This window comes from Colius striatus, chromosome 18, assembly GCF_028858725.1.
Source record: "Colius striatus isolate bColStr4 chromosome 18, bColStr4.1.hap1, whole genome shotgun sequence".
Lineage (NCBI taxonomy): Eukaryota > Metazoa > Chordata > Aves > Coliiformes > Coliidae > Colius > Colius striatus.
The window spans coordinates 3,652,403-3,665,136 of record NC_084776.1 but is presented as its reverse complement, the minus strand read 5'-3'; the positions used below and the strand labels follow the sequence as shown (position 1 = coordinate 3,665,136).

The following is a 12,734-nucleotide window of genomic DNA, read 5'->3' as shown; positions in this document are numbered from 1 at the left end:
CCGGCGGGGGCGCGGCTGAGATCAGCGGGGCGGCAGGAAGGGAGGGGGGGCGGGAGCGGGGCCGGCTGCGGGGGGGAGCAGCCACTGCCGCTCGGGCGGGTTTTAACGGAACGGCGTGACCGGGCAGCGGACCCCGCGGGGCTCCGGGTTCCGGCCGGCGGGGCCTCCCGGGAAGGGGGCGGCGGCGGTAGAAACCGCGATTTCAATTAATTCCGCCGCGAAGACTGGTCGATTTTTGGGGAAGTTTATTGCCCTACGTGTGAAAGCGCATCTGGCAAAACATTTACAGCCCCGTGAAGAGTAGAGAGAGCCCCGTGAGACTGTCGGAGACTCAGCGGCAAGTCCGCTCGCCCCTCTCCCATGACAGGAGCCGGGCAGCCCGGGGCAGCCCGGGCGCAGGATGTGCAGGCCTCACCCATTTCCCCTCGGCCGGCCCGTGGCGATCTGCCCGCAGGTTTTGCAACACTGATAAACCTCTTCTTATCGTATCAGCTCTCTACTTTGAAATGCTACGCAGAAAGTTCAGTGAGAGTGCCTCTTTCCTAGCAGAACAATGAAGCCAGAACCGTTTAAGGAGAGTGTTTGTTTGTTTGTTCCCTACTTAGGAGGCAATTTGTTAGTTTCACCGGTTTCAGTTTCCCCAGGGTTTGTGTTTTTCGGAGAAATTTACACATCATTCAGTTCCAAGTTGATACACACAGGAAGTCCATTCTCAACCTGTCTGAGAAACCCAAACAGTTATACAACCTCAGGTAATTCATAAAATGTTCACATTGCAGTTTCTTCTGCCATCCGAATGGCTATCAAGCGTGTGTCACAGAGGAGCACTGTGGCAGTGACATGAAAACACAAGGCACTGTACAGATGGTGCTAAAATATACATCTGCATTTAAACAAAATATTTTGAAAACTAAAAGTGATGAAATATCATATTTGGGATAGTGAAAGATGAGTTTAGGTCTACAGTGAAATGAGTGTTTCATAACGAGCAAAAACCCCTCCGATTTTCATTGGTTCTGAATGTACATTTCAAAGCTATGTATATAATTTTTAGCCCAGAGAGGACACAGTGCCATCTCCTGGAGCTGGCAACATAACTTTGCCATTCCACTGCAATAATGGCACAATATTTCATGTACTGTCCCTTTCCAGTGATGTGCAAACACCTACACAAAGAAACGGAAAACCCGGGAGCTCTGTTCACAGTCAGGATTTTCAACTGAGGTATGAACAATGTGGTTAATAAGACTTCTATCTCAAATCTGACAACAGCCATTTATAAATAACTAAACAGAAGTCAGAATGTTGGTAGTGTTAAGTTCCTGAATCTTTAACGAAAAGAGCCAAAACAAGGCAATACTTGTGGTATTACCTATAGACCTGAGATAATCCACATTGAGATCTAAATCATCTGCTTAAATTTGAAGTGTTTTGCTACTGGTTTCATTAATTTGGAACAGCATCTCTGGATTTCTGCTGAAAAGTAGTAAAAAAATGGAATTTCTTTGCATAAGGCCTTAATGCTACCCAATTATAAGCAAATACATTGATCTCATAAAAAACAGGAGAAGGACCTAAACTAGTTTATCACTTGTTACATCCTTTCAACGTACACTAAACCTAGTTCTGTTTGAGGTAACAAAGCAGGCAGATCTGTGCGAAGTAGTGTGTCAAATCCAGAAACTACTTCAAATGGAAATAAAAATGATTTCCCTTACCTACAGCAAAACATTCTTCAGTCAGCCCACACTGCCACAGACACAGCTCCGTCTTGTGCTTGCTAGGGAAAAAAACCCCACAGTGATTGGAACACAACTCTGTGCTGTGACTACTGTCCTGGGACTACAAAGCTTGCTCGCCAAATGCTTTCTAGGGGACACATTGAGAGAGAAAACTGGCTCCAGCTAGCCAGGAAGTTTCTGCCAAGCAAGCCTTACTCAATTTTGATTCTTTATTTTCTGTGAATTGTCAGAAACTCACTCTTTTACCTCTGCAATACACTACGATCAGTTTTCACTCATCTTTCAATTTTGACCTGGGGGAAAAAAACCTATGTGCTCCATCACACTGAACATTAACTCCAGATGGACTTGTGCCAGCAAAATATTGCTTTGTAGTAAGAACCAGTAGGTATTTTGCTAAGGACTTTTGAATAGGAATTTAGGGGTTTCTTTTAGGCATTCAGGAAGTCCATATTGGAGGCGAAAGCTGCCTCTTTGTCTGCCAGCATACCCATGCAGCTCAAGGAATATAACAGTTGCAGAACATATTAATTTTCTTCCTTTTTCACTCACTCACTGAACCAAAATTGCTGTGTATGGGAAGATGTTCAATTAGATTAGTATATGACTTTTAACTTCCCCAAAAGCCATCACTTCCTATCCATTGGCTGCAAAATTATACTAAAATTACCATGAGCTAAAAGAATGAGATTGTACAATTCAAAATAAGCAGTAAAAGCTCTGTAAAAAAATGTACATGGTCAGAGTTGGGGAAGAGCAACTCATACACTGTGATACCTGTATGCATTTCAGTACTTAGGTCAATTAATAACCAAAAAGTAAGGGTAATGGATAAATTCTGTTACTGGAATGTTCTGTAATCGAGTTCAAATGGAAAGTGACTGGAAGTCCATGGTCTGTACTGATTGGAAAGCACATAGCAGACACAGTTGCAAAATACATTATTATAGTTCTGAATTCACTTAATTACTTTGAATTTACACAAGAGGAGCAGATGTAGTAACTCACTCTTAACTGGTTTAAATCTTTTGCTTACAGAATTATCTCAAATACCCCTAAAAAAAGATACAGGGTATTCACTGATCAGTATTTCCTTCCAAGTTGTTGCAAACATGAGTTTCTCTGAATTTCTTCAGTGACTCAGACTTCTAGAGCGTGAGAATTTGTGTTGAAACGGGAGATGAAGGCCATCTACAACTGCATGTGTTCAATAAACATCTCACTTATCAACCACATCTAAAATCAAGATCCTGGTGTTCTTGTGTATCCTACTATTTCCTCACCTCTCCAGCAATTCAGGGTGATTAAGTGACTTGAGGCTGGAACATTTGGTATGTTGAAATGACCACAGCACACTGAGTCCTCCACTGAGGCCATGCCGTGATGCGGTCTGTCACGCCAACATGGCATAGCTCTCCCAAAATGAGGGGAAACACGATCTTAACCACTCACCACCCTACTCTATGGCCATATCAAGGCCTCTAACTCTTTGACAGGCAAGCTACGTGCAACACCATTGCTACAGTGTGTCAACTGTGGTGAAAACTCCTGCCCCTGCTCAAGTAGAGCGCAGGGCAAGCTGAGGGCCCCGGCTGCACTCTGTGGTCACCCCTCCACAGCTGGCACCATCCTCGCTCCCTTCCAGCTTGCTGGCGGGGCGGGGAGGATTCCGGTGCTTCCCAGCGAGGGGCCGTCCCCGGGAGCACGGAAGGGGCCGAACCCTCAGGGAAGGGGCCGCCCCTCAGCGACGGGGCCGCCCCTCAGCGACGGGGCCGCCCCTCAGCGACGGGGCCGCCCCTCAGCGACGGGGCCGCCCCTCAGCGACGGGGCCGCCCCTCAGCGACGGGGCCGCCCCTCAGCCTCCGCCCCCGCCCCGGGTCCTGAGGCGGGCAGAGGTGGCTCTGGCAGCGCCTGTTTTGCGCAGTGCGGGGTCCTCTCGCGGGGCTGCCCGGGCCGTGCCTGCGCGCGCGGCCTGGCTGCTTCCGGTGTGTGTTCGGAGTGGGGACGCGGAGCGGAGCCGGGGAGATGGCGGACGGCGGCGCGGAGCGGGCCGATGGCCGTATCGTGAAAATGGAGGTGGATTACAGCGCGACGGTGGACCAGAGGCTGCCCGAGTGCGAGCGGCTGGCGCAGGTGAGGGGGAAAGCCCAGCCGTACGGATGGGCTGAGTCATGGCGTGGGGCGCGCTAGGCCGCGCTCGGGAAGGCGGCCCGGTGGCGGGGGGACGTGCGATCGCCTCTTGTCACCCGATCCGGTGCTGAGGGGCCTGGGTCTCTGGCCCTCCTCGGGGAGGGGGAGAAGTAGGGGCTGTTTGGCCTTTTGCTGTCAGTGTATGGAAGGATGAGTGTATGAGGGAGGTGAGGGAGAGATGTCACGGTGCAGCTTCGTGAGTAAGGGGATAGGAAGGCCTGTGCCCATGAAATGTGGCTTTCCCCTGCTGCCACTTTCTGTGGACAGGACGGGTGGACAGACATGTAGGTGCATAGTCATCCCAGGACTGCCGTGCACCAGAGCTGCGTGTAATTGATTCTCTGTCAGTTTCGATGGCAGACTTTGCATCCTTCAGGCTCACTGATATGCATGCCCCAAAAGACGTGTGGAGGGGCAGAGGCATGTCAGGCAGATAGCACGGATGGCATCTGTTCAGCAAACGTGTGTTCACTCAGCCATAGGTGAGCACAGAATGTCTAGCTGATGAGATCATAGAGATAATCATGGTGCATCTTAAAGTTTCTTTTATGGACTTGTACTGTAGCGTAGAAATTGTTACACATCTGTGACCTCAGAACAGAGGTGCAGTTAGATTCTTTCCCAGTAGAACAGCATCTGATTCTTTACGTGCTTCAATTGCTCTGCTTCATCCATGTGTCTTGTTGTGATAGACACACTGTACTCTGTAGCATATTATAGGATCCTGAAGGCAGTAGTCTTAAGATAAGTAAATTGCATCTCATACTTGTCTTACAGCCCTGTAGGGAGGGTAGCCAGGGGTCCTTTATGCCACAGGCACAGCCCTGTGTGGATATGGACACTGTGACCACGTTTCATTGTCGTGTAACATGTAAATTTTGTGGCAGTAAGAGCACATCTTTCACAAACCATCATATGGAGTTTAAAAGATTTCAGTAGGGTAGGTACATTTTAGAAACTAATGTAATTTTTTTTATTTTGTTACTGCTTTTGTAGTTTCTAACCATTTTTTAGAGCCCCACATTCTGCCATAGTAATGGTTTTTTACAAGATATTTGCTAGGACTTACAACTTAGGACTCAGAAAGTACATAGGTAGTGCTGTCTTTAACTCCTGCTTAGACTGTAAAGCATGGAGTTTATGCTTTCTGTAATATGCCATCATTAAGATACGGTGAAGGTGGATGAAAGTAACAGTAAACTAATTTTTTGGCCAAGGTATTTGATTACATATCTGTTCTCATCTAATGTGTTGTTTTGGGTTGGAAAGAAACCAGTTTTCCATCTAGCTGGGTGAATGTGAGCTAACCAAACCTGTCTGAAACTTGCTAGGTTTCTTGTGCTAGACAAACAACTTACAGCATGTATTGGGCGAAATGGAACTAGTAGCTTTGCAGTTTAATCTGTGTGTATAACCAATTATTGAAGTTAGTGTTATGGATGGTTCTTATTTCTAAGAAAAAACAACCAAACAAAAAATGAGTGTACAGGCTAGTTTTGTTTTTTACTTACATGAGTTTTTTACTTACTTAGAGTTACTCTCAATTTAAACTGAACAGTGTTCTTCACTCACGGTGATAATTCTCTGCCTATCCCATTAGGAAGGAAGATTGCAAGAAGTAATTGAAAACCTTCTCTCCTTGGAAAAACAAACACGAACGGTGAGTAGCATACAGTGTGCAGCACTTGTGCAGGATTGCCCTACACAACCCCTCGTTCCACTGCCTGCATGTCACAAAAGGAATTGGGAGTATCAGTCTTTCTCTTTTGTTGTTTTCTTTAAAAAGATAATCAATGAGGCTAAATAGTTTTCCCCTGTGTATAATAGAGGTGTAAGTGATAGAGGTGTGCAGGTTGTTTATCCTAAGACTGATGTGCTGTTTGTTTGTTCCAGGCATCTGACATGGTCTCCACATCCCGTATCTTAGTTGCTATAGTGAAAATGTGTTACGAAGCTAAAGACTGGGATGCCCTTAATGAAAATATCATTCTTCTGTCAAAGAGAAGAAGTCAGTTAAAGCAGGTGAGGTTATTCCTTTGAAACAAAAAATTAAATTACATTTGGAGTGGTAATATGTATCTGATTCCCCCTTTTTGTGTAGGGACTTTCCTGACTTTGTAGCACCTGCCTGAATAGATTGTAATTAGTTTTTGTTGACATTGTTTGGTTGGCATACAAAACTGATGAGTCTGTCTTCACCTTCTGCCTGAGCTCTGTGCTGTCCAGCTTGCTATTCTTGGCCACACAGCTGTGACTTTTCTGCTTTCATGCATACCAGTGCTTTTAGATGGCAGTCCATCTTTACACTTTTCTGCAGTCTGTACTGTAAACATACTCTTTAAGTTTTCCTGTTCACATGTTCTGGCAATTTATCAGGATCAAATAAGGTCATGTGCTTTATATATGTGCTTTGGAAAGTGTCATACTCTGGAATTCACTTCTGAGAAATGGGCTATCAGGATAGCTGAAACAACAAGTAATTTTAATGGCACTTTTGCTTTAGGAAGAAAAAGGTTACCTACTTTTTAATGTGCAGAAACGTTAGGAGTTTGTACTACAAGACTACAGTGTAGTTCTCTAACTTGCACAAACTCTGGCTGCAGACTTGAGTCATTTCAGGTGAATTTCCTTCTTGAGGAAGAAGTTTCTAAAGGTTTCACTCTTTTTTTTCAGAAGTAGATATTTTAAGAATAATTTTAATAGCTTTGTCAGTGTTATTACCAGAAGAACATACTCCAATAGCTGTGCTTGCCACTCCAGAATGCTAGCTTATCAGTGCCTATTTGGGAACATGCAGAGATGGAAAAGCATCAGTCAGAAATAATTACTCCTCTTCCCTTTCTGAAGAGAAAGGCTAGTGCACACACTTCCAGGAAGATGTTCTCTTCCCTTTAGTTGTGCAGGTTGTCAGTCACATGAGGGTTGTGTGGATTTGGCAGGACTACTGCTTTTCTTTTCAAGAGAGAGCCACATGGGCTGAGTTAACTTCAATGAACAGAACAGCATCACATTTGACTTCTAGTATTAGTCACTAGCATCATTTTAGATGTTTTTATGAATCAGAAGTGATGAGATATATCTCGCGTGCTTTCTGTTGAAATGAGTCTCTTTACTTTGAAACTATTTAGTACTTCTCTCCAGTATTACTGTTTGAATGCCTTGTGAAATATAAAACCAGTATGTTTTTCTTTTCTGTTCTTGTACTAGGCAGTTGCTAAAATGGTCCAGCAGTGCTGCACTTATGTTGAAGACATCACAGACTTACCAGTCAAACTGCGCTTAATTGACACGTTGCGTACGGTTACAGAAGGAAAAGTAAGATTTTGTTTTAAGACTGAATGTCTAAAAGGTAGAATAAAAAAGTTCACATATTCATTTTGCATTAAGAAAATAAACAATTCTGGATTAAAGCAAATTTGTATTGGTGTTACAGCTTTTGTCTATTCAAAGTTAGTCTAAATTGTTAGTAACCAAGTATTGTTGATTTATGACTGGTTAGGAGAGGTGAAATAATGCAAACAATAGCATGTAGTACCCATTTAAAGTCTCATCTATTTCAGCATATTTTAGCAGACAAAATAGCTAGTGCTTCATTCACAGTGCACATCTTGTTATGTTTGCTTAAAGAATAGAAGATGAATATATACATGATTTTTTATATTTGGTCCAATTACTTCCAGTGTGTCAACCATCCATCAGAGCTTATCTGTGTATATTGTGGATAGTGTCAGTATGGATAGACACGGAATTAATTGTTTGAACAGAAGCCATCAAACACTGTGGGGCTGTAGTCTTATAGTTTGCACTCCTTAGCAAAGTCCAGTGTTTAAACTACTACTTCTCATTTCAGATATATGTGGAAATTGAACGTGCTCGCCTGACAAAGACACTTGCAACAATAAAAGAACAGAATGGTGAAGTGAAAGAGGCTGCCTCTATTCTGCAAGAATTGCAGGTAACACACCTCATAACTCAAAATTGCTTCAGCAATAAAAATTTGTTCTGTCTGCTCTTAGATTATTGTTTAAAACCTAATCAGGTTCATCTGCAGAAACGCCTGGAAGGAGAGTAGCTGTTAATAGTGAGAGTGTCATTCTGCTGTAACTGGTTTTGTCAGTCTCGTGGTTAGGTTTCATAGAGTATTTCCCATTTGGAAAACAGATTTCAGTTCTCTAGGTAGTGTATTGAGTTTACTGTCATTGGATTCTTCTGGTGCAAGCGAGGGCTGTAACTTAAAAATGTAATAACATTTTCTCCATTTTTGCTCTGGAGTAGCTGCTTTTTCTGTTTTCTTTTGTTTTTACCCCTGACAACCCCTCGCTCTTCTTGCACAGTTCATACTTCACTTAATTTGAGTTTGACAGTGTTAAAACAACTACATTTTCATTTTTAGGTGGAGACCTATGGTTCAATGGAAAAGAAGGAACGTGTAGAATTTATCCTGGAGCAGATGAGACTCTGTCTAGCTGTAAAAGACTATATTCGGACTCAAATCATCAGCAAAAAAATTAACACAAAATTTTTCCAAGAAGAAAACACAGAAGTAAGTGATGGGCGAGTCTCTCCCTGCCACCTCACCCTCCAATCCCAATTCTAACCTGACATGCCTTTCTTCAGGTCGAACTTTATTTGAATCCCTCTGTTTTCTGAGATCCAGTTGGATCTCATTTACATGATTCATGGAGCTGTATTAATTTTGCTGTTTGATACTGTTTCAGAAACTAAAGTTGAAGTACTACAACTTAATGATCCAGCTAGATCAACACGAAGGCTCCTACCTCTCCATCTGTAAGCACTACAGAGCCATCTATGATACTCCATGTATCCAGGCTGAAAGTGAAAAGTGGCAGCAGGTAAAAGATATTGTCTGTATTATCATGTGGCAAATAACCATTTCATTACCAGATTAAATAGCTCATCAGTCTGTTCTTGGGTTTTTTATTTTTTAATGTTTCTTTTAATTAAGAAACTGGTCAGTTGCAAACAGATGTATCAAGTTGATTTCAAGTTAGTATTTATAACTAACATCATTATATTGCCTTTGAAACCTTGAGAATGTCTTGTCTGTTTTACGCAAGTGCAGAAATTAGAAACATCTGGGCACGTGTGGTCTAAATGGTACTGTTGGGAATGCACTACAGAAGTTGGCTTTGAAAACTTTTTTCATGTTATTTTAAATACTGTAATTCTAGTTAATCTGAATCAACTTCAATGTATCTCTGTGAACGTGAGTTCATTTCTGCAAGATGGCTTCAATTTCACCTTAATTTATTAATAAACTGGGCTTAAGCTTTTTACATGTTAAACTAAGATCTGTGAACGGTGTTTTTAAGTCCTTTGTTTAATTATGGGGAAAAAAACCACCTTCTTTCCTCTTAAACAGGCACTGAAGAGTGTTGTTCTTTATGTTATTCTTTCACCTTATGACAATGAACAATCTGATTTGGTGCACAGAATTAGTAGTGACAAAAAGCTAGAAGAACTCCCCAAGTACAAGTAAGTATTCTTTCCAGTAAACAATTCTTAGATAAAGTGTGTCTCTAACTACTGCAAGGGAAATCTCTTTATGCTGAGCCTGCTCTAAGTATCTCAGAATGTAATGCTGAAGGAAAAAAGTGCAACCTTTACATGACTGTGCAAGTTCTACGTTAAAATAAAGATCTTCATAAGAGAAAGATCTTTATTAGAAAGAGTTTGGCTTGAGCTGCCCCTGACAGTGTGAAGTATTACAAAGTATGTACATGAAGAACAATGGATATTAATAATAATAACAACATGAAAACATTTAAAATTATTCATTTGATCTATTTTAAGAATGAAATGAGCCTTATTAACACAGGATTGTAAATCAACTTTACTAAACCATTTAGAGACCTCTTAAAACTATTTACCACCATGGAATTGATGCGATGGACTGCCCTAGTTGAAGAATATGGGAAAGAATTGAGAGAAGGATCCCTTGACAGTCCTGCAACAGATGTTTTTGGCTGTACAGAGGAAGGTGAAAAGAGATGGAAAGATTTAAAGAATAGAGTTGTGGAACATGTAAGTATGGCTCTCTTTAGGCATGTGCTCAGTGCACCAACGTAAATACTTTTTGCTGCCGTATTTTAGTTACAAAGAGAAACAAAAAAGTATGTAGTAAAGCAGCAGAGAAATTGCGTCTTCCAAACATTTTATTTGCTTGTGTATCTTTATTAGAGATAGATATTTGGCACAGGTGCCAGAAAAAAGCATACTGTACTCAAACTGTGAGACTTACTCACTTCTCAGTACCGTGGAAACTTGAAAGTCTTGTTTTAGTTTCATAATTAGTTGATTTCATCACTCAATAACTTGTCATATGGAGACTTTTATATCTTTTACAAACAAAATAATTGTTTGTTCACAGCTCCCTCACATATCTTATCCTGGACTACTGTCAGAGCATTACAGCTCCTAACCCATTTTTAACACTGACTTTTATATTTTTGCAGCCTGCTTCAATTAATTTTTGCACATAACCCTCTACTCTGAACACTTTTATTCCAGAATATTAGAATAATGGCTAAATATTATACCAGAATTACAATGAAGAGAATGGCACAGCTCCTGGATCTGTCTGTTGATGTAAGTGCTGTTTTGCTTATCCTTCTATATACAGGCTGTGGAAGTGTGTGTGTCAAAAATGGAAGCGTTCAGCAGAGTAACATTCTCTTTGAGTTCTCTTTTAGCTTGAAAAGCTCTGTGATGCCATAGATCATCATTGCATTGTTTTACAGATAATGCAGAAAGACTTAGCACTACTTGCTACAAAATTCTCACGGTTTACACTTGAGTGTTTAGGAATGTCCATGGATATAGGTCTATTGTTGTATCTGTATATATCTATCTTTTTATTATCCTTGCAGCCCTATTTGTGCTACCAGTGATTTTCAGCTCTCAGAGGAGGAACATAGGATGCTATAATGATAGAAAGAGAGCATTAACTGAAATTGGGTACATTGTGTTCTTTTTATGAGAAGTAGTGTACAAGTCTGTTGGGAGTAATGGTATTAATTCAAGTATTAGTTGCTTTACGAGTCAGTACAAAGACCTGAGTGGATTTTCTTGCCTTTATGGGAGACAGAAAACTTTTAACATCCAGGCAAAACTCAATCAGGATGCATGTGTCCAGAAGGCAAAAGCTGCTTTTAAATATTTATTTATACTCAAAGTGTCATTTAAATGCTGAAGCCTTTTGTGTTTAAGTGTTAAAAAGTTCTTGTTAACAGGTGACTAAAGATACAGGGTTTCTCACCTTGGCATGCCTGTTTATATTGGGAAGATGGGGTGGAGTGGTCTTAGTGTGCATTTTTTTTAAGTGCAATATTGCTACAGCTGTATTTTTGTTAAGAAAATCTCCTTCCCTGTACTTTAATGCTGTTTGGGAGGAATTCTGATGTGTTGTAGATAAAAATGCTTTTTTTCTTGACTTAGTGCTATTTGTCTTCACAGGAATCGGAGGAGTTCCTGTCAAACCTAGTAGTTAATAAGACCATCTTTGCTAAAGTAGACAGGCTGGCAGGAATTATCAATTTTCAGAGGCCTAAGGACCCAAACAATATACTCAATGACTGGTCTCACAAACTCAACTCACTAATGGCCCTAGTTAACAAAACCACACATCTCATTGCCAAAGAAGAGATGATACATAACCTGCAGTAAGGTGCCTCAATAATCTCAGTGCTTTTTAAAGAAGGCATTAAATCTTCATAATAGAGACTATTATTACAGTGTGTATATGGTTTGTTTTCTCCCTGTCAAACCTTCCTGGTCTAAAATTTAGAACATAATTCTGAAATTCCTGTTGACAAATTCCCTTGATTATTCATTCAGTTGTTAAATGTTTTTGCTACAATGGGTGAGAGAACACAATAAAACTGATTGCCTGTATAATAATAGTCTTGTGATTTCTTTTCCATCTCTACCTTTATCTGTCTAACACAATTCTGAGATTATTTCATTACAGGACTATTTTGAGGTTGTGGTTGAGAGGATATACTAAAATCCTAGGGTTTTACAGTAGCATGCATTGAGGTAATTTTATAATGATAGTATTGTCATGTTTTGTCAAGATACTGTTTGAACAAAATTCTGTATGTTCAGGCTTAATAATGCTATTTCTTGCAATTTGAGACTACAGAGAGACTTTATTATGAATTCTGAACTAAGAAATCGATATGAATCTTGTCCACTTGGTGTAAGTCACTAATTTTCACTGTTTCAGCATTACAGTCTGTAATAGTTACAATAGCAATTAGGCAATTAGCTAAGATAGTACTTCAAAGCTGCTGCTCTCTATAATTAAACGTGTTACATTCAGACAAGATAATGCCCTATTACTTGCTTTAACCTATTTGTAATGGAGAGAAGCTGTAGACTTTTCCCCATGTCCCTTATCTGTTCTTTTAAGCGAGTAAAATTGTAGCACCAATAGTATAGTTAGAACCAGTGGAACTTTTATTGAATTTGCTCTGGCTTTTAGTGCTAGCCATAACTAACTTCTGTTCATAATTAACAATGTAGAGCCTATAATTCTAAATTATGTATTTAGATATATATAACTCCTGTTTCTCTGAAAGCAGCACTGCACTTAATTCAACTAACACACTAAGCACAGGTAATTATCATATGAATACACAGTAAGGCAGGAAACTGCAGATAGTGATTTGGAGTGAGGGGAGCCTGTGGAGCAACAGGATAAGATGGAAACTTGGCAGCAGTGATTTGCATTTGAAATGTAGACTGGACATAGCTTAAGAGAAACTTGAGAGTTTGTTG

General features: G+C 40.9%; 1 protein-coding gene across 2 annotated transcripts; it reads left to right on the top strand.

Annotated features, from left to right (window-relative positions):
• The first annotated feature begins 3,633 nt into the window (after positions 1-3,633).
• Positions 3,634-11,681, top strand: PSMD12 (proteasome 26S subunit, non-ATPase 12). Of its 2 annotated transcripts, XM_062010974.1 has the most exons (11): positions 3,636-3,875; positions 5,533-5,592; positions 5,826-5,954; positions 7,140-7,247; positions 7,783-7,887; positions 8,326-8,475; positions 8,651-8,785; positions 9,316-9,428; positions 9,803-9,977; positions 10,464-10,541; positions 11,409-11,681. In XM_062010974.1, the coding sequence occupies exons 1-11, from the start codon at positions 3,768-3,770 to the stop codon at positions 11,616-11,618; spliced, it is 1,371 nt and encodes a 456-aa protein (XP_061866958.1). In that variant the 5' UTR covers positions 3,636-3,767; the 3' UTR covers positions 11,619-11,681. The 2 variants fall into 2 exon arrangements, with proteins under 2 accessions (XP_061866959.1, XP_061866958.1); XM_062010975.1 differs by lacking the exon at positions 11,409-11,681 and having other exon boundaries at positions 3,634-3,875; positions 10,409-10,496.
• Positions 11,682-12,734: the final 1,053 nt, after the last annotated feature.